Source organism: Jaculus jaculus, chromosome 2, assembly GCF_020740685.1.
Source record: "Jaculus jaculus isolate mJacJac1 chromosome 2, mJacJac1.mat.Y.cur, whole genome shotgun sequence".
Classification (NCBI taxonomy): Eukaryota; Metazoa; Chordata; class Mammalia; order Rodentia; family Dipodidae; genus Jaculus; species Jaculus jaculus.
Genome location: NC_059103.1, coordinates 190423176 through 190448778, shown reverse-complemented (window position 1 = coordinate 190448778; position 25603 = coordinate 190423176). Strand labels below are relative to the sequence as shown.

Genomic DNA, 25603 nt, shown 5'->3' with positions numbered 1-25603 from the left:
GCAACTCCGCCCACAGCCCCAACCAACTTTAAGCCATAGGCACGAGACCATCTGTGTGAGACAGCTTTCTGCTGCTGTAACAAAACACCTGAGATAAGCTTATCAAGAGAAAACGGGTTATTTTAGCTCACAATTTTGGAGGGACTTGTCCAAGATAGATTGGCTTCATTACTTTGGGACCTATGGTGATTCAGGAAGGACATCACAACAGAAGTACATGGTGGAGTCAAACTCCTAAATGACAAAAGAAGAGGGGCTAGGGTACCCCAAATCCCTTCAAGGACGTGCCCCTATTGACCTAAGGACCTTCGACTAGGTCCACCTCTTTTGGTCGTTGTTTGTTTCTTTGAAACGACAACCGCCAAAGGACTCTCTGGCATTTGATCTCTACATGAAATGTGTAAGAATCAAAACAGGCGGCGGCGGCCAGTGAGGGTGAAGGTGTCCTGTCGTCTTTTGTCTGGAACCCACAGCTGTAGAGCACGGCTTCCTGCTGTGGATCGTGTGTACTCGCGGTCTACCCGAAAGCTCCCGGAGCTGGACAGCGCGTCAGATCTCCCGTCAGCAGATGACTGGCCCGCGCATTCAAGCAGTAGCTCTTGGAAAAGAGTCACAGCTGCCATCAGAAAGGAGCCTCCTGCTCTAAACCCACTGTTGGCTGTTGCCACCATGCCAAAGAACAAAGTATAATGCAGATGAAGCTAGAAGTCTGAAGGCATATGGAGAACTTCCAGAGCATGCCAAGATCAATGAAACGGATGCATTTGGTCCAGGAGATGATGATGAAATTCAGTTTGATGATATTGGAGATGACGATGAAGACACTGATGACATCTAGCCTGAACTCAGTGTGCTATAGTCCATGTTTTCTGAAGTTAGGATCTTGGCCTTCGACTGTTAAGAATAAAACTCCATTTAGCATGGGAATGGCTTGTTATAGCAGATTGACATGTTTTCTAAAAATTATTTGTTAAAATCTCTTTGAAAACTGAAGATGCTGATACATCTGAAATGACACGCTAACACTGTTCTTTAGATGTTATGGAACTTGGCAGAAAAAAACACTAATTCCACTGTTAAAAGAAAGAAAAAAAAATGCCATTCGTTTGTGACTACTTCATTTCCAGCAAATGAATGTATGCATTAATTGCCTTGTCATTATCATGGTTTGCAGTATACCATAGTTGTTATGCATCTGTTTAGATTCTTTATCTTCTAATTTTCTGCATGTTCTCTTGAGTCTTCTTCCAATTTAAAAATAACATAAATCTGCATCTGGAGTCCGAAAAGAAACGGGGCTATTTTCCTGTGTTGTGATACGTGTTTTCACGCTAACACTCCTGTTCGTTTTGTCCTTCACGTTGTCACCATCCAAAATAAGCAGTGTCAAAGTACAATGCCTCACAGTAGCAGTTTTGAGTTTGTAAAATTAGTCATTGCAGAAATTGAACACTTGGTAATAACAATTATCTTGACCTTAGAAATATGAATATAATGTTGACAATTTTTTTTAATTTTTGCTTTCTTCAGGTATACCCAAAAATGGAAAATGGGAGGAGAAATAAATATGTTGTTGTAACATTTACATAGAAATTTTTTCAAACAAGATCAGTTTTTAATGGTGCATAAAATATATTTTGCTTTGCAAAGTGGGTATGTAAAAATGTGTAATTTTATTTTCATTAACAGTTTTGGATGCTATAAATAACTCAATTGCAAAGTGTAAATGAAAAGTTAGTTTTGTATTCTGTAAGCCTTTCTTAAATGAAGCTTAGGTTAAGGGGAAAGGAGCCACAAGTTAAAGAAAAGGTGACTTCTGTTTTCTAAGTGGAAGATTCACAGGAATAGAAATAAACAAAAAAATATGTTGGCATAAGGTATTGTTTTGTCTTTAATAATACTCATTATGTTGTAACAGAATATTCCTTCAATCAATGGGTGGATAGTTTCCAAGGGCAGGAGAAGGCTGTGCAGAGCACAGATACTTCTCTGTGGTTTCAACTGGCAGAAAGGAAGTTACAGTATCCAGGGTTCAAGGCAACTGCACCTGGGTGTGACACACTTTTAGAACACAACAGGGAGGCTGGCTTTGCTCAAAGGCATCGTTCGGCTAATGAGCACACGGGCCCAGAAAGCATCTAAGACTCATCTCTTCAAGATGCTCCATCAAGCCAGACATGGTGGCTCACACCCATGATCCTGTACTCAGAAGACAGTCAGGGGAATCAGGAATCCAAGGCCAGTCTGGGCTACATGACAGCCTATCTTAATAGACCCCCCCTCCCCAAACAGTCATAAAAACATTTGGGTTTCTTTTTTTGGTTTTTCGAGGTAGCGTCTTGCTCTAGCCCAGGCTGACCTGGAAATTACTCTGTAGTCTCAGGATGGCCTCAAACTCATGGCAATCCTCCTACCTCTGCCTCCCGAGTGCTGGGATTAAAGGCGTGCGCCACCATGCCTGGCTCATAAAACCAGTTTTAAAGCTGCGTGGTAAGGTGTCACACGGAATAGCTGTGTAGTCTCGGGCGTGTGACAACCATCTGTTTAGGAGTCAGTCATCTCCTTTATCAACCAGGGACGACGACAGTATTGACCTCTCAGATCAATTAAGACAAATGACACAAAGCCTTGGCAGAGGACAGGGGGAGCCCTCAGTGTAGGGTCCCTAAATGGGGGAAGCCTGGGGGAGACACATAACGTGGGCTTTAGCACTAAACGAAAACCCATGTTTAAAACAAACAAAAAAAAAAAAAGTGTTCAAATTCAGACTGTATCACACAGTAGTTCCCACAGCTCTTTGAAGTTTAAGGACATTTTACATGTTTCTCAGACTTAGCTTCCACATATAAAAAAAATGGAGGGTGATGATGTCGGTCTTGAGAAAGGAGACCCAACGCCACTGCGCAGAGCCACACGCTCAGCACAAACACACGCGTACGGGGGACTCTTCTCAAATGTAGATTGACAATATCAACGTCAAACATTCCAAGGTACTTTACTCCAAAGTTCTATTTTCTTACTAAAGCTAGAAAAATTGGATTACCAGAAATATATAGATTTGTATATAAAACACTCAGCATCCACAACCCCAGTACCAGTACGTGATGAAACTAATCACAAAGAAAGGGCCGAGGAGAGGCGACACTCTTACTTCGTCCTGTTAACTTCATCCAGTTAATAAAGGACTGGGGGACGGCACCCACACTGCATCCTGTGAATGCACAATAAGAAGGTAAACTCAGCTCAAAAGTCAGGACAGGAAATAGAAAAGAATTGAGCATTTGGTGACTGCTTAATTTGGCACTTGGAGGAATTTCCTCTACACATCAAGTCCCCAAATGCACTCTTTCCTTTCCTTTCCTTATTTTTTTTTTCCTCTGTAGCTTTTTTTTTTCTTTTTTTGAGATAGAATCTTATATAGCCCAGGCTGGACTTGAACTCCTTCCTGCCTTCTCCTTCCAAGTGCTGGGATTAGACACCACTCAAAGAAACGTTTTTCTAGATCAAAAAAAGAAATATGCACATGTACAAGTGAGATGTAAGACTGCAGTCCACAAAAGTGATTTCAGTGAAAAATGATGGCCTGCTGTGTATGGTGGTGCACGCCTTTAATCCCAGCACTTGGGAGGCAGAGGTAGGAGGATCACTGTGAGTTCGAAGCCACCCCGAGACTACATAGTGAATTCCAGGTCAGCCTAGGCTACAGCAAGACCCTACCTTTAAAAAACCAAACCGAAACAACAACAACAACAAAAATTTTCCTTAAATAAGTAGCACATCACATCATGCCCTTAAAATATGTATATTAGAAAGCTTGTAAAAATTCAGGCTAAGAAGGCAATTCGGAGTTTCAAGTTTTATCACCCATAAGCAAGTAACAAGTAATAGAATATTTTCTTTTAAAGTGGACTCTTGACTTTTACTGGTGGATAAACAAACTTGTTTTCACATTCAATAAATTGAGGATGAATTTTTATTTTTTTCTTTTGGTTTTTCCAGGTAGGGTCTCACTCTAGTCCATGCTGACCTGGAATTCACTCTGTATTGTGAGGTTGGCCTTGAACTTGTGGCGATCCTCCTACCTCTGCCTCCTGGGATGAAAGATGTGTGCCACCATGCCCGGCGAAAATGGATTTTGAGAAAGCCGCTACAGCTGAACTATAGAGCAAAAAATGATTCAGGCCCAGTAAGAGAAAACACAGTAGACGGTACTAAGTGTTCCCCCTACTTGCCCCCACTCATGGATTTTTTTTTTTAATCCAATGTCACAGTTTCACATAAAGCTAAGGCAAGAATTAAGAGATAGCCATCAGCCAGGAGATGCTATCCCGAAGCATAGAGAACAAAAATACACAAAATGAAACAAGAAATCATTTCATGAAGGCATTCACACAGCTGAACGCTTTAGAACCTTCTTAGAAATTCTGCAACTATGTCATACTTCTATGATGTTGGTTTCATTTGAAGCTTGCTGATATCAATAACTTCAAGCTCATTTTGTATGTATGTATTTACTTATTTTGAGGCAGACCCTTACTCTAGCCACTGTGTAGCCCAGGCTGGACTCAATTTCACAGCAATCTTTCTACCTCAGCCTTCCAAGTGCTGGGATTAAAGGCCTGAGTCACCACTCCTGGCTATTTTTATTTATGATATGAGGTCTGGCTATGTTGCTAAAGCTAGGCCTCACTTGTACTCAAGTCATCCTCCTGCCTCGCCTCCCATGTAACCTGGACTATAGATGTACACCCCTATCACCAGCTTGGAAGTGGAATATAACCTCTGTGACTACTCTAATAGATCCTGGAAAGGGCATTCTATCAATCTGTGATTCTGCCTATTGATAAAGTTTAACAACTTTCTGCAAACTAACATGAACGACGGTGAGAATTACAAACAGCTGTAATAAGGCAGTTTCATCAGGTAGGAAAACCGTTTTTCCTTCTGTTTTCAATGCTGAATTTTTTTTGTGTGTGTGTAGAGTTGTTTGAGACAGTGTCTCACGCTGTAGCCCAGGCAGGTCTTGAACTTGTAGCCTAAGGCTCCTGAGTGCTGGGATCACAGGTACGAGCTACAAAACCGAGCAATGTTTATTTTTAAAGATGTGTTACCCGGTTCCTCCACATTCAAACAGTGTATGAAACTCAAGATGTGTATGGACAGAGAAAAGATTTGAATGTCCCAATCATCCACTTGGATAAACTTTTGTCCTGGCATGGCTGGGTCGCTCTGTGACTGGCCGCTGGTAGCTGTAAGGTCCCCTTGCTCAGCACTGTAACTCCTCCATGACTTCCATGACAATTGTCCGTGGGCCCGTCAGAATCAGATTGCTCACGGTCCGGTAGTCAACATGCAGGACATTGAGTCCATTGACAGAGACGACAAATTGACAGACCTGGAGGCACAACAAGAGAAAGAGTATCAGCTTGGGCAGGGGCGTAGCTCAGTGCTTGCTAGCATGCACAAAGTCCCGGGTTCGAGCACTGCATAAACCAGGTGTAACGGCATACTCCTGTAATCCACAAACTCAGGAGGTGACGACAAGAGGATCTGATTACTTTGTTATATACTAAGGCTAGCTTGCAATATATGAGACCTTGTCTCAAAACAAACAAACAGGGCTGGAGAAGATGGCTTAGTGATGAAGGTGCTCACCTGCAAAGTGAAAGGACCCCAGTTCAATTCCCCAAGACCCACGTAAGCCACGTGCACAAGGAAATGCATGTATCTGGAGTTCGTTTGCAGTGGTTGGCGCGTCCATTCTCTCTCTCTCTCTCTCTCTTCCTATTCTCTCTCTCAAATAAATAAATAAAATATATTAACATATTAAAAAACAAATATGGAGAATGGAGTTTCAAAGGGTAAAGTGGGGGGGGGAGGGAGGGTATTACCATGGGGTATTTTTTATAATCATGGAAGTTGTTAATAAAAATAAATAAATAAATAAAAATAAAAAACCAAACAAATAGCCATTAGTCACAGCTACCCATTTTCCACAGACCGTAAATAAAGATAGTGTACAGCCCTAGCAACATCATTCTTAAAATATCCAACCCAGGGCTGGGTGTGGTGGCTCATGCCTTTAATCCCAGCACTCTAGGGAAGCAGAAGCAGGAGGATCACTCTGAGACCTCATAGTGAAACCCAGGTCAGCCTGGGCTAAAGTGAGACCCTACCTTGAAAAACAAATGAAAGACTCCACCTATCTTATAAAAAAGGACGAGACCAAGGAAGCTTAGCACACTCCCGAGTTGTGAGCACGGCAGTCTCACGGTGAAACTGGTAAAGCCCGCTGACTGTTACAACAGCAATACGAATACATCCCACGTGTGACAGCAGTTACCTTGTCAGTGCTGGGACAAAACATGTGACCAAAAGCAAATTATGAAAGGGAGGTTTATTTCATGGTTACGCTTTTGAAGGGACATTTCATCACAGTAAAGAAAACATGGCAGAGCAGGCGACTGACCAGCTCACGTCTTTACATTTCAGTAGAAGGGCCAGCAGAGCAAGACTGGATGGAGTTGGCTTTGAACACACACTGAGCTGGAGGAATAAACCTCAAGTCCTGCCCCCGGTGCCACATCTCCTCCAGCAAGGCTCCACCTTCCAAAGGCTCCACCAGCTGGGGAGGCTTAATCACCAACACTTGAGAGGATAGTGTACATTTTACATTCACACCACCACAGTGTGGCATGAACTGAAAGACTACATGTGTGAGTTAAAAAGCATAGTTAGGCTGAGTCTTCAAGCCTTCTTGTTCCTCAGTAAGTGTCTCATCTCTTACTGGGCAAAAAGGAAAGTAAGGAGGAAGTAGATAGGCTGGAGAGATGGCTTAGCAGTTATGCAAACCCAGGTTCGATTCCCCAGGTCCCACATAAGCCAGATGCACATGGTGGCACATGTGTGTGGAGTTCATTTGAGGTGGCCAGAGGCCCAAGCACACCCATTCTCACTCTCTATTTCTCTTCCCTCCCTCTCTCTGTAGCTAATAAATAAATAAAAATATTTTTTTAAATAAAAAGAGGAAGTAGAAGACAGTAAAGTGGAAAGAAGGGAGAGATGGTATGGGGAAGGGAAGGGAATATGGATTAATTTAGCAGTCTCTCCTTCCTTGTTCTCACTGTCACACACCTGTAAGTACACTGCCTGGGTAACGAACGTGCATACTAACATTAATTAATCAATTCAGTGCTTTGAATCACATGGTTCCCCAGAAACTAATGTGTTCTGAATGCTTGGTCCCCACCTGGTGGCAAATGGGGAGGTAGATCCTTGCTGGAGGAGGAGTGTTTCTGGGGATGGGCTTAGGGATGCTATACGATGTTATAGCCAGCCCCCCCTTGCCAGAACTGGTCTCATTCTCTTATTGCTGTTTTCCATCTACTGTGGCAGAGGTGACGTCCAGCCTCTGCTCGTTCCATGCTTCCCCCTGGCATCGTGAAGCTTCCCCTCAAGACTGTAAGCCAAAAAAAAAAAATCTTTTTCCTCTCATCAGCAGCTTTTGGTTGGGTACTTCATCCTATCAACAAGAAGGTAACTACCACAAAGACTTGATCAAAGCATGTGGAAAATACTGAAGTCTTTTGAAAACCATTTCCTTTTATTGTTTTGTGGTAGGCTAATATCCCTTTGCGCTTAAACACTGCATTAAGTTCAAAAGTCTGTCCATTGCTTAGATATGCCCAAATTAGAAAAATGTTGGAAGTATAGCCTGGTATCTGTGGAAACTTTATGGGATTTGGAATTCAAAGGTAAAGCTTAAATCCTAGGCCCCTGTGATGGATGGCTTTAATCAGAGCACTTCTCTTCCATGGCTCATTAAATAAATATGCCCCATTTATAAAACAGACTGTGGTAAAACGTGCGCGCGCACAGGTTTAAATTAGAAAACGTACTTAATGCATTTCTGTAAGTAGTAGAAACGACACAAATTCTTGGTTTTATTCATTTCTTTCCCTTTAAAGACAGTCATTTCATGAGACTGGGCAGATGGCTCAGCAGTGAAAAGCCTGCTGACCTGAGGATGATCTTTCCCAGAACCCATGTAAAGCAGCACACATGTTCGTAAAACCAATGCACCGAGGGCAACGGGAGGCAGAGCCAAGAGAATGCGACGGCACCCAAACAGATGCTCCAAAAGCGACCCTGATCCACAGAGTGGAAGGACAGACGGAACACTCCATGGCGGCTGTCCTCCGACCTCCACAGGCGCACCGAGGCACCATCGTACCCACACACACTCACACAAATACATAACAAAAATAGAAAAAAATCATTTCCTTCATGGCCACATGGAAACAGGATGGAAAGTATTAAGCAGTGCAGTTATTTTCTCCGCCAGCACTTGCTACTGTAGGAACCTCCTGGTTGCCAGACCCTGGCGTGTGTCGTTATTAGAGTGTACTGCCCACACCAGAAGGTCTCGGTCGCTGTCTCTCTTTTTTCCTGCTTCCAAATACCATCATCATGGAGTCAGAGTGCATCCTGTACAAAGTGAGCCGTCTTCTTCAACTGCAGGACAGGTCACAGTGATAACTGAGGTCATGCTGACCGATCAAAGCACACTCTGAAAGGGTCGCGATCACTTGGGTCAATTTGACGCTCACTTCCTGTAGGCACTGCTTTTTCTCTGCTGGAGCAGAGCCAGAGGCAAAGAACGAGAGGGATGTCATTGTCTCCCACCCTGAGTGTTGGGCTTTAGATCTGGGATCTGATTTTCTCCAAAGGGATGCCTTGTGTTGCTGTGTGGAAAGGCAGGAACGGCCCGCTAACCCTTCTGGCTCCCCAAGAGCAGTGTGTCTCTAAATCACTCAGGGGTCATATTCATCATGCAGTTTTTACCACAAATGTACCTTGTCTGTCCCAGACAGTCTATATTAACTGACCAACATTTAATCATCGGGAGCTTTTCACAAAAAAAGTCCATACTTAGCCTTCTCTAGGGTAATGTAGAGACCAGATCACGCCAGTTCTAGATGGCCCACTCATTTGCCAAGGACCTTTCTATTTCCTGTTTTGTCTTACTTAGTTACTCATGGCTCATGCAAGCAACCACAATTATACTCACTGGGTTACATTAAAAAACAAAACAAGCCAAAAAACCTAAAATAAAAACAACTGCTGGGCATGGTGGCACATAGCTTTAATACCAGTAGTCAAGAGGCTGAACTAGGATGATCACTGTGAGTTTGAGGCCAGCCTGGACTACACAATGAGTTGCATGTCAGCCTAGGCTACAGTGAGACTACTTAAAAAAAAAATCACCCCCCAAAACATGGGAAGTGAATATTATTAAAATATGAATATCAAAGCTGGAGAGATGGCTTAGCCGTTAAGGCGCTTGCCTGTGAAACCTAAGAATTAATGTTCAATTCTCCAGGTCCCATGTAAGCCAGGTGCACAGTGACATAAACATGCAATGTTGCACATGCGCCCCAGGGAACGCATGCATCTGGAGTTGGTTTGCAGTGGCTGAAGACCCTGGTGAGCCCATTCTCACTCTCTCTCTGCCTTTCTCTCAAATAAATAATAAAAAAAATTAAAAGAACATATGAATTATCATTAAAATACATTATATGTAGCCAAGAAGACCTTAAACTTCTGCTCCTCCTGCTTCGATCTCCCAGGTGCTGGGATTATAGGTCTGCACCAATGAGCCTCTGTGGTTTTTTTTTTTTTTTTTTTGGTTTTTCGAGGTAGGGTCTCACTCTAGCCCAGGATGACCTGGAATTCACTATGGAGTCTCAGGGTGACCTCGAACTCATGGCAATCCTCCTACCTCAACCTCCCGAGTACTGGGATTAAAGGCGTGTGCCACCACACCCGGCTACCAATGGGCCTCTGTTGAGTGGTGTTGGAAACTGAGCCCAAGGCCGTGTGTATGCTAAGCAAACACTCTCACGACTAAGCTACATCCTCAGCCTGCTGGGCAGCTTTTAATAATTCTCTCATTGGTTAAAAACCTATTATTTTCCACACTGTAATCCAGAGGCTTCACACATGTCAATCAAAAGTCCGTTTAATAATCATGCGGTTACATCTGTTGTTTTGGCCATCCAGCTGTCATGCTGCTGAAGTTAGCTTTATGTTCTTTTTGGAGATCACCTTTCCTCTGCTTTAGGCAATACAGGTAGGAATGCCAACCAAGGTACCCCGCCCTTCCTATGCATGGAGTCACCCAGCCCAAGTTTGGCCAATCTGACTCAGATCCTAGATCGCTCATTCTGGGGAACGTCACACATAGTTACTTGCTTTACTCTGGTTCTAAGTCCCAAGATCCTGTCCTTTATCAAGCAGAGTTCTTATGATATACTTGATGCCATTCTAATCAAGTTTATTTGCTTCCTATGATAGCGGCTTTCTCCCACTGGCAGCCCATGATCCCAAATGAAATTCTTATGAACAAACTGACTAGCAAAGGTTAAGTGATTTGTTCTTAAATGCCACTTTTGGAGTTTGAAATTCCTATGACTGTACAGTCTTACCAAAATGCAAACCTACAAAGAATAACGTGTACATGCAAGTTCCCAGTAAGCAGGGAACACAGAAGATACATGTTGTTCTAATTTAAATGTAAGATCGGAGCTGGAGGGATGGCTTAGTGGGTAAGGAATTTGCCTATAAAGCCAAAGGACCCAGGTTCAACTCCCCAGGACCCACATTAGCCAGATGCACAAATGTCTGGAGTTTGTTTGCAGTGGCTGGAGGCCCTGGCACAGCCATTCTCTCTCTCTCTCCCCCTCTTTCTCTGCTAAATAAATAAATAAAAATAAAATAATAAAAAATAAACAAACGTAAGATAGTTCAAGGTTTTTGTTTCCAATACTGATTTATTTTGAGAGAAAAGGATAAAGAGACAGAGTATAGGTGTGCCTCAGCCCCCTACCGTGCAAACAAACTCCAGATGCATGCACCATTTCACGCATCTGACTCTACGTGGGTTCTGAGGAATGGAACCTGGGTCACCAGGCTTTGCAAGCAAGCGTCTTTCTGCTGAGCCATCTCTCCAGGCCTGTCCTAGGCTTGATCAAGCACTTGGGGAGTCAGGTTGCTGTGGTGACATACTCCTGTGGTTGTAGCTACTTGGCAGGCTAAGGAGGGAAGATGGAGAGTTCAAGGACAGTCTGGACTATTTAGGGAGACCCTTACACAAAAATCCAAAATGCGGGCTGGAGAGATGGCTTATTGGTTAAGCGCTTGCCTATGAAGCCTAAGGACTCTGGTTCGAGGCTCGATTCCCCAGGTCCCACGTTAGCCAGATGCACAAGGGGGCACACGCATCTGGAGTTCGTTTGCAGTGGCTGGAGGTCCTGGCGCACCCATTCTCTCTCTCTTTCTCTATCTACCTATCTGCCTCTTTCTCTCTCTGTCTGTCACTCTCAAATAAATTAAAAAAAAAATCCAAAATGCTAGCTGGGAACATGGCTTGGTTGGTAGTGTCTACCCAGCAGACATGAGGCCCTAGGACAATCTCCGGCATGGTAGAGCTGGATGTGGCGGTACATGCCTATAAACCCAGCAGGTTGAGGTAGAAGCAGGAAGAACAAATTCTTCAAAGGTCACCCTTGGGCTACTTAGTAAGGCTTGAAAGCCAGTCTGGGAAACATGTGACCCTGTCTTTCAGAAAGGGAGGGATGTGGCACATGCCCAAAATCTCAGAAGGTAGATGCAGGAGGATCAGGCATTTCAGGCCATCCTCAGCTACATAGTGATTTTGAGGCCAGACTGGGACACATGAATCCTTCTAGCAAACCAAAAGAAAACAAAAAATCCAAAAGATCTAAACATCTATGGTGTTGATGTTTAGACTTTTTTTAGTTTCATAAAGGAGGATTTTATTTAAATAAGCATCAGGTTGCAACTGGGCATGGTGACACATGCCTGTAATTCCAGCATTTAGTAAGCAGGAAGATGGTGAGTTTGAGATCAGCTTTAGCTATTTAGGGAGACTATGTCTCAGAAAAATGCTAATTAGGGGGCTAGAGATGGCTTTGCTGTTAAGATGCCTGCCTGCAAAGCCAAAGGACCTAGGTTCATTCCCCAGGACCCACGTAAGCCAGACACAAAGGGGCATATGCATCTGGAGTTCTCATTTGCAGTGACTAGAGGCCCTGGTGTGCCCATTCTCTCTGTCTCCCCGCTCTCTCTCTCTCTGTCTCTCTGCTTGCAAATAAAAAATAAATAAAAATTTTTAAAATGCTAACTATACTCTATATATGAAGAATAATTACTGTGTTCTATTTTCACCTTCCAACTCATGACTAACACAATTTAAAAAAAAAACAGTGATATAAAAATGAGTTTTCTTTGTGTCACTTTTTTTCATCACTATTTTCAAAAATCACATCATAATTCTCCAAGTCCCTAGTGCTTAGAAAAAAAGGACCCGTGCTCAACTTGCTGTATGTAGTCTTAGATGTTATTTCAATTTTTTTTCCTTGAATAAAGCAAGAAAAGAAAAGAAAAAAAAGCCTCCAAACCTTTCTCATGCTTATATCCAAGGTGGTATTTTTGGAGTTCAGAAAGACGTCATCTCTCCCTAAGTGATCGCCCAACTGCTGTGGTTCAAGCAGTTCCAGTGTCTCCTTCCTCAGGGGGAGGAAGTACGTCAGTGGCAGCGGCAGGTGCCTTACCCTGTGATAATGGGCTGTCAATTAGCATCTATGGTACACCATGCTTCTCAATCAACACACATTAAGATTAACAGCAGGAAGCACACAGCCTGGGGGAAATTACTTCTCCACACCAAAAAGCGCCTGGACTGCAAACATGCAACCTGTGACTACATCTACACCGGCCCACCTTGTAGGAACACACTGGAGGCTTAGGTGACAGCCCTAGTGATGAGGCTAATTCAAGTGGATGTCCTCAGTTCCATCACGAGCTCATGGGCTGCTCTGGATCTCATCACCCACAAGGACATAGTGCCCTAACTTCCAAATGAATGGGCAAGGCACACACTTGCATTAAAGAAAATTATGGAGGGGCTGGAGGGATGGCTTAGTAGTTAAGGCGTTTGCCTGCAAAGCCAAAGGACCCAGGTTCGATTCCCAGGACCCACATTAGCCAGATGCACAAGGGGGCGCACATATCTGGAGTTCGTTTGCAGTGGCTGGAGGCCCTGGTGCGCCCATTCTCTCTCTCTGTCAAGTAAATAAAAACAAAATATCTAAAAGAAAGAAAGAGAGAGAAAAGAACAGAGTGGAGTCTTCATGAGTCACACTGAGCCTAGCTAGGTGAGGGAGTATCTCTGAACAAGTTGGCAGTGAAGAGAGGTTCTCAGAATCAACATTGCTCCTAAGAGTTAACAGGTTGAGGGAGGCAGGATCGAGCACATTTCAGGGTGTGATCAAGTTGGGATAAATACCCAGGCAGAACTCCAGCCTTCCTCCTGATGGGACGCCAAATGAGCTAAATCATCCTGCCTTTAATGCCTCTCTCTGCGCCAGTCCTGGCAGAGGTACCACAGCCCCCGGACAGATGGAGTGTTTGCTGGATTGCACAACTCCACGTTTGTTTGCACATGGCTGGAGTCCCACCACCATTACTCAATTGTTTCATCCAAAGTGGGGGTGAGGCTGAGGAGAAACGGCATCTAGCATCACACAAGTAACCTCACTCTCGGCCCTAGAATTCTGCACCCCCCCCAAGCAACCCCTGTCCCCAAAACTGCCAAATGGAGGTAAATGCCACTCTGACTGTCCCCATTTTCTTTCTCATCCTGAAGCAGAATGCTGCATAGAGAGACAGTATAGAAAGGTCCACCAGAAAACTTCCTTCCAAAAGTTAAATATTCATCGCGTACTTGTTAGTATCATAGCGGTGTACTCTGACCGGGGGCCTTAAAGAGAAAGGACGAGATTGTTTGTATGGGCAATAATTTTCATCAGCTGGGCATGGGGTCCATGGTGGAGGCTGGTGCAAAAGGATCATCATGAGTTTGAGGCTAGCCCGTGCATGCCAGGCGAGCTGGGGATACAGTAAGATTCTGCCTCAAAAACAACACAAAATACCAACCAAAAAGCCGGGTGTGGTGGTACATGCCTTTAATCCCAGCACTCGGGAGGCAGAGGTAGGAGTATTGCCGTGAGTTCGAGGCCACCCTGAGAGTACATAGTGAATTCCAGGTCAGCCTGGGCCAGAGTGAGATCCTACCTCGAAACCCCCCACAAAAAAAAAACAACAACAAAAAAAAAAAAACAACAGCCAGAGCCAGGTTTGGCAGTGCATGTCTGGAATGCCAGCACTTGGAAGGCTGAGGCAGGAGGATTGTCCGTCACAAGTCAGAGTCGAGCCTAGATAATTTATACTCAGTTCCAGGCCAGCCTTGGCTACATAAGGAGACCCTATCCAAAAAGAAAAAGAAAACTCCAAGATACAAAAGTCAAAAATAAATAGCGCATCCAGATGTGGTGGCACACACCTTTAATCCCAGCACTTGGGAGGCAGAGTTGGAGGATCACTGTGAGTTCAAGGTCAGCCTGGAACTACAGAGTGAGTCCTAGATCAGCCTGGGCTAGAGTGAGACCTACCTTGAAAAAACAAAATAAGTAAATTCATTAATACAGAAATAATATAAAAGAATCGGGTGTGGTGGTGCACACTTTTAATCATAGCACCCAGGAGGCAGAGTTATGAGGGCTGCTATGAATTCAAGGCCACCCTGAGACTACATAGTGAATTCCAGGTCAGCCTGGGATAGAGGGAGACCCTACCTCGAAAAAGCGAAAGACAGAATATGAAAGAAAGCAAAACAACTTCAGAAAGGATAGATACTTCAGATGCCATAGTGATGTAGAAGATGCCCAATTTTATTTATTTATTGACACTGTCTCCTGTAGTCCAGCCCGGCCTCTGACTCATTTTGTCGCAGATGATGGCTTTGAACTTCTGACCCTCCTTGTCTGTAACTCCCAAGTGCTACTATTGGAGACATGGGCTACCACATCTCGTTTTATGCAGCCCTGCAAACTGCACTCAGGGCTTTGTGCATGCCAGGCGACCACTCTACCGACCGAGGCCATCCCTGGCCCCTTATTTTATATTTTGGGCGTGCCCGCGCGTTCATGTGTGTGAGTGTGGGTATACACGTGCCACAGCAAACGTGGAGGTCAGAGGACAACGTCAGCCGTCAGCCCTCGCCTTCCATCTTGTTTGAGGCAGGGTCTCCCTACCACCGTATCTGCCAGAGGAACTGGCCCACGGGCTCCTAGAGGATTCTTCTTTCTACACTTCTATCTCGTCATAGGTGTGCTGGGATTACTCCACATGAGCTCGGGAGATCCAGGCTCCAGTATTCACGCTGGTATCATAAGTTCTTTATATACTGAGCCATCTTTTCAGTTCTCAGCTCTTAGGGTTTGATAGATTTATTTATTATATATTTTAATTAATTAATTAATTATTTATTTATTTACTTGAGACTCAGAGAAAGAAGCAAAGAGGGAGAGAGAGAGAGAACAGGCACGCCAGGGCTTCCCACCACTGCAGACGAACTCCAGACGCATGTGCCATCTTGTGCATCTGGCTTACATGGGTCCTGGGGAATTGAACTGAAGACTTTTTACTTTGCAGGCAAGTGCCTTATCTGCTAAGCCATCTCTCTAGCCCATGATTTATTTATTATATTTTTTGAAAGACAGAGTCTCACTATGTAGACCATGCTAGCTTTGAACTCGCGATCTTCCTGCCTTTGCCTCAGTGAGTTCTGGGATTATAGACATGAGTTATCACACCTGGCCAGATGTCCAAGGTTAAAATAGAACTCATTACCCAGACACAAGGCTAAAATCGAAAAAGGCCTGTGGAGGGCTTGAAATTCCTCTCCTCTTACACACATCTGTGAAAGTGGAGCCATTCTGCCTCTTTTAGTTCACCTGGGCTGATATACCAACTACCACTCACTGGGAAGCTTATAAACAAGACATCTGCTTCTTTTGTTTCTAGAAGGTAGTAGCTAGGGTCGGGTCTCAGCGCCAGCAGGAAAGGTGACTGGTGCTTCCTCCCCAGTGAAGCTTTCTGTGCCCTCATGTGGCAGGAGGGCCTTGTTAAGGCCACTTTTATAAAGACACTATGGCGAATTGGATGTGACACTTACCACAAAGACTCGTGCGTCTGTCTGAGCACCTGGTGCCTTTAGGGGTGGAGCACTGGTGGAGGAAGTGTGTCACTGGGGAAGGGTCTCGAGGTGTCTCTTTCTTTTTATCTTTCTCTTTGCACCTCCTCCAGTGATGAGGTGACGCCAGCTTACTGCTCCGGCCATGCTTTCTCTGTCCGGATGGACCCTGCCCTCCCGAACGGTAAGCCCAGCGAAATCCCTTTCCTTCCGCACGTTCTGCTTCTTGTTCCAGCAACTAGAAAAGCCACTGATGCGGACAATAACTTCTTGAATTAGGAACTTGCCAGACTTCATTGTGTCCCTAAGACCCCACCTCCCTGTGCCATCATATTGGGGGGCCAGGATTGCCACACATGAGTTTTGTGGGAGCACAAACATGCAGACCACAGAAGTCTAAGCCAGACCACACCTTGGGTTGAGACATGCCAGTCAACATGGCCAGTTCTAGAGCCATAGACACCAACTAATCTTTCCCCAAACCCCCAATCACATGGGTAATTTCATTAAAATTCCCAACATTCTCTACGAGGTATGTACTATTGCTTTTTATTCCCATTTTATAATCAAGAGCACAAATGTAAAGAAATAAAGATGCTGACCCAAGTTCTCAGAGCTAGTAAGTCGTGAAGACAGGACTCTTGACTCCAAACTTGGGTACTAAGCCCTGGGCTATCCTGCCCCCCAACCCCCGAATTACAGGCAAGGAGCTCCCCTGCAAACACCTCACAGACCTGCTGTCTGTGCCCCTCTTACACACGATTCCTCCCTTTCCCTTTCCTCTTCCTCCTCTCTTGCCTTCCCTTCCTTCTCCTCTTCCCCATCTCTTTTCATCCTTTCCCTGAACTTCCCTCCCTTTCTTTTCTTCTTCCTTTCTGGCCTTCATCTTACTATATAATTAACGATGGTCTTGAGCCCCCGACCCCGTGCCTCTCCTGAGCGCTGGGTTCCCCAGTGCACAGCACATGCCCAGCAATGCGTGGATTAAGGTGACTGCATTTGCCTTCTCCCCCCCCCCCACCACCCCATTCCCATTCTGCTCTCCATCTTTATCCAGGAGAGAAAAGGATGGGGCATGGGAAAGGAACCTTTTTACTTCTTCAGGAACAGCTTGTCTAATTTCTCCATCTGGGTGTATGCCCACCACGTCTTCCAGCAGTGTTCGAGTCACTCATGATCTGGAGGAGGAGGAGGAGGAGGAAGGCCGCTCTCACTGTCAGCAGGCCCTCTCTCTTGCTAGTGCCACCAGCATCAGCAGTGAGTGAAGGCGGACGAGCCCTGAATGAAGAGTTTGAACATTCCCGGAGGAAGACCGTAGCATGAAATGTAAGAGCCAAAGGAAGCGCAGGGCTCCTTACAATGCGCTCCTCCAGACACAAAATGGCCTGGACATCCATGACCTCACAGTGCCTGACACTACCTACACAAGACCATCATAAGAGGAGGAAAAGATCATGACATCAAAATAAAAGAGGGACTGATTGAGAGGGGGAGGCGATATGATGGAGAGTGGAGTTTCAAAGGGCAAAGTTGGGAGAGAGGAGGGAATTACCATGGGATATTGTTTACAATCATGGAAGTTGTCAATAAAAAAATGAAATTAAGTAAAATTTGAAAAAGAAGAAAAATAATCAGAAATAAAAAAGAAATTGCCAGTAAAAGTTAAAAAAAAAAAAAAAAGGTATGCAACTGGCCTTGGAGACAATACTGTGTCTAATTCAGGCAGCAGACTCCCCAAACCACATCATTTGTCCCAGTGATTGACTGCTTACCCTTGTCTCTGCTTTGTAAGTAACATTACCCACTCTGCTCACAATTCTTTTTGCTGTTGTGGCAAGCCTTGTTTCATAAAAGAAACAGGGAAGCACAAGATGATATACGCCATCTGTCTTTTGTAGGTAGGTGAGAAATTTGGGACCAGGGGAGCTTTCCAGCACAGACGTTAACATGGTCGAGATGAGCCCGTTTCATTGCCCCCTCCTCCTTCCCTCTCCACTCAGGACTTCCCCGAGGGCAAAGGGACAAGGAGGCTAATTGGAAAGCAGCACTGGTCTGGGATTTGGGAGGTAACTTCTTGTGGGAACGCTATCCCCAGTGAGCAGAGTTACTTTGAATGAACCTCTAAGCGTTAGTTTCGTGTGTGTGTGTGTGTGTGTGTATGTTTGAAAGACCATTTCACCTGTAAATTTCTATTTTTGTTTTTGAGACAGTGCCTTGCTATGTAGCTCTGGCTAGACTGGAATTTGCGACACAGGCCAGGCTGGCCTTGAACTTGCAGTTATCTTTCTGCTTCTACTTCGCCTCCTGAATGCTGGGATGACAGGCATGGCTGACCTTTGAACTCATCTGTGGAAACAACTTTCTACGTAGTTACTGGTAACAAGGCTTTTAGCTTACTGCTCACTTATGTGCCAAGAAATAAGCCAGACATTTACTTTTATTAAATTTATGAAGAAAGCCGGGCGTGGTGGCGCACGCCTTTAATCCCAGCACTTGGGAGGCAGAGGTAGGAGGATCGCCATGAGTTCAAGGCCACCCTGAGACTACAGAGTTAATTCCAGGTCAGCCTGGACCACAGTGAGACCCTACCTCAAAAAACCAAAAAAAAAAAAAAAATTATGAAGAAAATGTTATTTTTCTTAGATATGATGCTGAATTTTAGAATAAGACAAATCAGAGGGTAGAAAGGCTCTCCGGGCATTTATGATTTAAGCTTAGAAGCACACTGAAAAGGGTTATTATAAAGCTAGATTCCACTGTGACAGTCTTGATATAGACAGATAGACAAATGTAACAGAATTGAAAGTCCAGGAACTGACCCGCATGTATAAACAAATGACTTGGGCAAGATGATAGAAGACAGGAAGAGTTTATATTGATGAACAGTTCAACTCATCAAGAAGATTGACAGTAGCTGGGTTTGATGGTGCACACCTTTTAGTCCCAGCCCTCAGGAAGAAGAGGTAGGAGGATTACTGTGAGTTCAAGGCAAGCCTCGGGTTACAGAGTAAATTTTATGTCAGCCTGGGCTAGAGTGAGACCCCTGCCTAAAAAAGAAATTAACAAATAAAAGGAAAGTTGATGGCATATATTCCTGTCCAGAAGAAAAAAAAAACAACCACAATACAAAATGCCAAATTGGTGAAACTCAGGGAATAATAGACAATTTAGCAATACTAATCAATTGAGGGGCTGGAGATGTAGCTCATGTGGTACAGTGCTTGATCTTCAGCACCTCAGAACTTAGGTGTGGTGGTGGATGCTTATAATCCCAGAATTTGGGAGGTAGAGGCAGGAGGATCACTAGTTCAAGGTCATCCTCAGCTACACAGATTTCAAAGCCAGCCTAGGCTCTGTGAGACCCTGTCTCTAACCAACCAAACTAAACCAAAAAGCAAAATGAAACCAAACACCAAATACTAGCTGAGATGACTCAATAATGCCTAGGGGAGCTAAGCAGAAGAGAAGGACATGTGACATGTATGCATTATGGCATCCAGTACTGTGACTTCCATATGATGAATTCATAAACAGTTCAACATACATAACTAATCCACAGCGATTTTCCGGTAATAATGGTTACAATAGTGGTTCGTTTTGTAGTAATGTTGAAAAAATATAAAAATGTGAATGTTTTCTAATTTCTATTGAAATAAAAATTGTTTTTAATGTCTACCTTGGCGATGTACTGGATGTGCAACTTTGTAGACACTGAAACATCTGTCTCTTTGCCCCCCACCCCAACCCACTGCTGCCTCACATACCCCTCTCCTTCCTTTCCTCCCTCTCTTTCCTTCTTCAGTCTCCCTGGTCCTCTCTTTCTCGTAGGTAACCCAGCCTGGCCTTGAACTCATGGTGTGGCTGAAGATGACCTTGAACTCCCAACCCTCTTACTTCCACTTCCCAAATGCAGGGATTGCAATACCATGCCCAGCCCCAAATTCTCTCGAGTTACATTTTAATCACCTGCAAAATGAAGACTGAACTTACTAAGAGGATCAAGTCTAATTAAATCCTAACCTCAGCATCTAATACTAATGAATGCTAAATAAATCATTGGCTTCCATCTGTAATTCCTCTTTCTGCACAACCCTTCTTGTTTACAATGCAGGTCAGTGAAGGGGGGCAGGAGGTGGGGGGCAAACCATTACGTGGGTTCTTGGCCAGGAAAGTCAGTTATTTTTTTCTCTGGCAAGTGTACATAGGTATCAAGTAATGATGTTATTAATCCAGATGAAGAATATAATTCTTTAAAAATATTTTTATATATTTATTTGTAAGCACAGACAGCATGGGCCTTCCAGGGTGTCCTGCCTCTACAAATGGAACTCCAGATGCATGTGCCAATTTGTGCATCTGGCTTTATGTGGATACTGGGGAATTGAACCCAAGCTGTCAGGCTTTATAAGCAAGTACCTTTAAATGTTGAGCCATCCCCCTAACCCAAGAATATGTCTGTGTGTGTGTATGTATGTGTGTATATATATATATATATATATATATATATATATATATATATATATATATATATATATTTTTTTTTTTTTTTTTTTTTTGTTTTTCGAGGTAGGGTCTCACTCTGATCCAGGCTGACCTGGAATTAACTCTGTAGTCTCAGGGTGGCCTTGAACTCATGGTATCCTCCTACCTCTGCCTCCTGAGTGCTGGGATTAAAGGCATGCACCACCATGCCTGGCTCAGAATATAATTTTTTTAACTTTAATTTTTTTTATGAGCAAGAGAGAGTGAGAGAGAGATAATTGGTATGCCGGGCCTCTAGTTACTGCCATCAAACTCCAGATGCATGTGCCACCTTTTGAGTATGCCTTATGTGGATTCTACAGAGTCAAACACACGTCAGGTCCTTAGGCTTCTCAGGCCAGTGCCTTGATTGCTAAACCACCACTCCAGCCCAAGAATGAATATATATATGTATATATATATATATATGAATGGTTTTGTTTTTTTGTGTTCTGAGGTAGGGCCTCACACTAGCTCAGGCTGACCTGGAATTCAATATGTAGTCTCAGGGTGGCTTTGAACTCACAGTGATCCTCCTACCTCTGCCTCCCAAGTGCTGAGATTAAAGGCATGCGCCACCATACCCGGCTTTAAGAATATAATTTTTAACAAAAGGATGGTAAGAGATTATTCTAAGAGAACCCCACAGAGGCAGAGAATCTGGAAGCCATAGTAAATCAGCATAATTCTGTTAGTTTGTTTGTTCTGAAACTGTCATGTAGTCCAGGCTGGGCTTGAACTCCCTGTAGCCAGAAACAACTCGGAATTCCTGCTTCTCCAGCCTCCATCTAAAAGATTACAAAAGTGCATCATCGGTCTGGGTTAAATCCCCAGCACTACATAAACCAGGGTAGTGGCTCATCCTTGCAAACCCAGCACCCTGAAGGTAGGGACTGGGAGATTACAAGTTTAAAGTTGCCCGGAGCTATATAGTGAGTTCAAGGCCAACCTGGGATACTGGAGACTCTGTATCAAAATAATAATAACAATCATCATCATCATCTAGGCTAGCAAGATGGCTCAGCGGTTAAGGTGCTTGCCTGCCAAACCTAAGAATCTAAGTGCAGTTCCCCAATACCCATATGAAGCCAGATGCACAAAGTGATACATGTGTCTTGAGTTCATTTACAGTGCCTAGAAGCCCTGGCATGCCTATTAAAAAGAATAAAAAAGAAAAGAACTAGAAACCCCAAAGCCTGATGGCCCAGGTTTGATTCTCCAGTACCCACATAAAGCCAGATGCACAAAGTGGCACATGCATCTAGAGTTCATTTGCAGTGGCATGAGGCCCTGGTGTGCCCATTCCCCTCCCCATTCTATCTCTGAATAAATATATTATTTTTTAAAAACTCTAAAAATGGGCTGGAGAGATGGCTTGGCAGTTAAGGTGCTTGTCTGTGAAGCCTCAGAACCCATGTTCAACTCTCCGGACCCCACATAAGCCAGATGCACAAGGTGAGGCTAGTGTGCAAGGTTACACATGCACACAAGGTGGCTCACACATCTGAAGTTCAACTGTAGTGGCTGAAGGCCCTGTGGTGCCATCTCTCTCTCTCTCTCTTGCATAAAATAATAAAAAGGAAGGGGAAAGTGGGGGGAAGGGAGGGTATTACCATGGGGTATTTTTTATAATCATGGAAGTTGTTAATAAAAATTTGAAGAAAAAAAAGAATTTGGGGCTAAAAAAAAAAAAATAATAATAAAAAGGCCAGTCTGTTGGGCTTGCCTAAAAAAAAAAAAAAAAAGAGAAATCCAAAGTCACTTGGGTGGTGGCACATGCCTTTAATCCCAGCACTTGGAGGACAGAAGTAGGAGGATCACCATGGGTTCAAGGCTACCTTGAGACTACACAGTGAATTCCAGATCAGCCTGGTCTAGAGTGAGACCCTGTCTCAAAAAAGCAAAACAAAACAAAAAAAAAAAAAAAAACAACACTGAAATCAACAGAACAGTCTATACATGAATCACTGACCTTGTCTATGAAGTATTCACATGAACATAAGTTACCTGAGACAAATAGTTAGACAAGGTACTTGGACTCAAAATGGTCCTTCACCCAGATTCTAGAGACTTAATTAGAGCCCAGGTTTGCTGCTAAGCAGTGTGGTGGTTTGATTCAGGTGTCCCCCATAAACTTAGGTGTTCTGGGTGCTAAGTTCCCAGCTGATAGAGATTTGAAAATTAATGTCTCCTGGAGGCAGTGTATTATTGGGGCGGGCTTATGGGTGTTATAGCCAGTTTCCCCATGCCAGTGTTTGGCACACTCTCCTGTTGCTATGTTGCTATGGTCCACCTTATGTTGGCCAGGGTTGATGTCCACCTTCTGCTCATGCCATCATTTCCCCTGCCATCGTGGAGCTTCCCCCTCGAGCCAAAATAAACCTCTTTTTCCCAGAAGCTGCTCTTGGTTGGGTGATTTCTATCAGCAATGCGAACCTGACTGCAACAGTAGGAATCCATTACATCCATACATGGCCTTATGTTGACAAAAATACTACACTCAAAGATATTGCTTAGGAGTTTCCGATGCTGTGGTAGTAAATAAGTCACATCTGCTCCCGGTGCCCAACAGTCAGGATAGCAGAACACTGCTCTTTCAAAAATGAACGAGAGGTGTGGTGGCGACGCCTTTAGTCCCAGCACTTAGGAGACAGAGGTAGGAGGATCACAGTGAGTTCAATGCCACCCTGAAACTACTGAGTGATTTCCAAGTCAGCCTGGACTACAGAGAGACCCTATCTCGAAAAAGCAAAATAAATAAATAAATTAAAAAAAAAATAAAAAATAGGGCTGGAGAGATGGCTTAGCTGTTAAGGAGCTTGCCTAGGAAGCCTAAGGACCCAAGTTTGATTCTCCAGGTCCCATGTAAGCCAGATGCACAAAGTGGCACACGTGTCTGGAGTTCATTTGCAATGGTTAGAAGCCCTGGCATGCCCATTCTCTCTCTCTCTCTCTCCTTCCCTTTCTCTCTATCTCAAGTAAAAAAATAAAATAAAATAAATAAAAAATAAACAAGATAAGAAAACTTGCAACTGTTTGTCTAGCTCCATATATCTCTCCTCCAAGTATGCAACCGGCCAGAGAACCACTGGCGTGGGAGGAGGCAGATATCCAGTTCTCAGCAAACACAGAATTCCCTCTCTCCAGAAAACCAGTCATCCTCAGCTTTATGTATTTTAAGCATACTACATGCCCCGTGGTGTCCCCAAAGAACAGACAGTGCCAATAGCCTTGAAGGAGAGTGAACTATGCAGGAATCACGATTCCTCACAAACAACAATAACAGAGCACAAACTGATCAAAGGCGTTCTTGTTTCCAGCTGAGGAACCCCAAGAGCCTGTGCGTGGCTCCACACAGAATCTGCTGCTTCTCACCCAGCCTACTGCAGGGTTTCAGACCTAGGCTTGCCCCTGGCCTACCCTGCTCAGCCGTGAATGTGGGAATCCCAGAACTTGGATTTGCACGGTTTAAACAAAGACTTCCTGGAGGTTCTGTGCAGTTATGGAATGGGCTGAAGTGGGCTTGGGATATGTAATGATGGCTCATGTCACGGTCCCTTAGGCAGCTCATGACAGTTTCAGGAACACTTCCGAAGTCGGCTTCCATTAAGGGCACATTGCATATTTAGTCTGGTGGTGTCCCAAAGGGGTAAGAAATGTCCCCAGACAAAACTGGCTTGCTCTAGGCTGGGCATGGTGGCGCATGCCTTTAATCCTAACACTTGAGAGGCAGGGGAGGAGCATCACTGTGAGTTCAAGGCCAGTCTGAGACATAGTGAATTCCAGGTCAGCCTGGGCTATCCTGAACCATCACCCCCCCCTACAAAAAAAAAAATTCGGCTTGCTCTGTGGATACAGGAAGCACCTAAAAACTTCCCATGAGTACATATGGGTATGTGGTAAGGGAAGATGATCAGGAAGCACATGGTCCACGCGTTCATCTACTCCCCCACAAAGCTCCTATAACATGTCACACCAGTAAATCAGCATCGGTCGTTACGGCTTAAGAGCTATCTCTGAGCATGGGATGCCCCACCCCCATCTCAGATCCAAGCCTGTGTGTAGCCCGCGGGTTGAAAACAAACCCTGGGCCCTTGGGAACAAATCGCAGGCTGTTTCCCAGGCTGTCTGGTGTCGCCCCCTAAGTCTTAAGCCTTGGACGCGGGTCTCTATGGTGGGATCTGCTGCTAATGGAAGTGTTACGTGAGGAGAAGACCTCTCTGCCTGGGAACCTGGATGGATCAGGAACTCCAGCTGTTCCTTGGGGTCTCTCCAGTCCTCTCTGCCAGATGTTTTCTGCATCTGACTTGATGTTCTGGTGTCTATCTGCTGCTTGCCCTTGCTTTCTTCCACTTTGTTCGGCAAGGCCGCTCCAGTCATTCCTGCTGGAAGCTGTCCAATGGCTGCAGGATGCTCTACTCTTTCGTTGCCACAGGCCTTTCCTTCTGCTACTTCTGCTTGCGGAATCTCTGATAATCTTACTCATTTAAACCCCAAAACATGGCTATTATAGACTGTTTGTCCAGATGCAACACTCCCACAAGGTCAGCCTTCCTCTCAAATTTTTTTCTCCATAAAAATGTTACTCAGCCAGGCGTGGTGGCATATGCCTTTAATCCCAGCACTCAGGAGGCAGAGGTAGGAGGATTGGTGTGAGTTCAAGGCCACCCTGAGACTACATAGTGAATTCCAGGTCAGCCTGGACCAGAGTGAGGCCCTACTTTAAAAAGAAGAAAAAGAATTCAGTTATCTATTTGGCCTTGAAATATTTACTATGGGACTGGAGAGCTGGCTTAGTGGTTAAGGCATTTGCCAGCCTCTTTGTGCATCTGGCTTATGTGGGTCCTGGGGAATCGAACTGGGGTCCTTAGGCTTCACAGGTAAATGCCTTAACAGCTAAGCCATTTCCCCAGCCCCACACCTTTTTTAAAAATAGTATTTTATTTATTTGCAAGGAGAGAGAGA

At 44.4% G+C, this 25603-nt stretch overlaps 1 protein-coding gene across 1 annotated transcript in view; it reads right to left on the bottom strand.

The window, feature by feature from the left end:
• Window positions 1-1865: 1865 nt before the first annotated feature.
• Window positions 1866-25603, bottom strand: part of Deptor (DEP domain containing MTOR interacting protein) — a 211347-nt gene continuing 187609 nt past the window's right edge. The window contains exon 9 of the mRNA XM_004661367.2: window positions 1866-5395. Within this exon, the coding sequence (XP_004661424.2) occupies window positions 5267-5395 (129 nt within the window). The 3' untranslated portion in view covers window positions 1866-5266. The remainder of the gene's footprint in view (window positions 5396-25603) is intronic.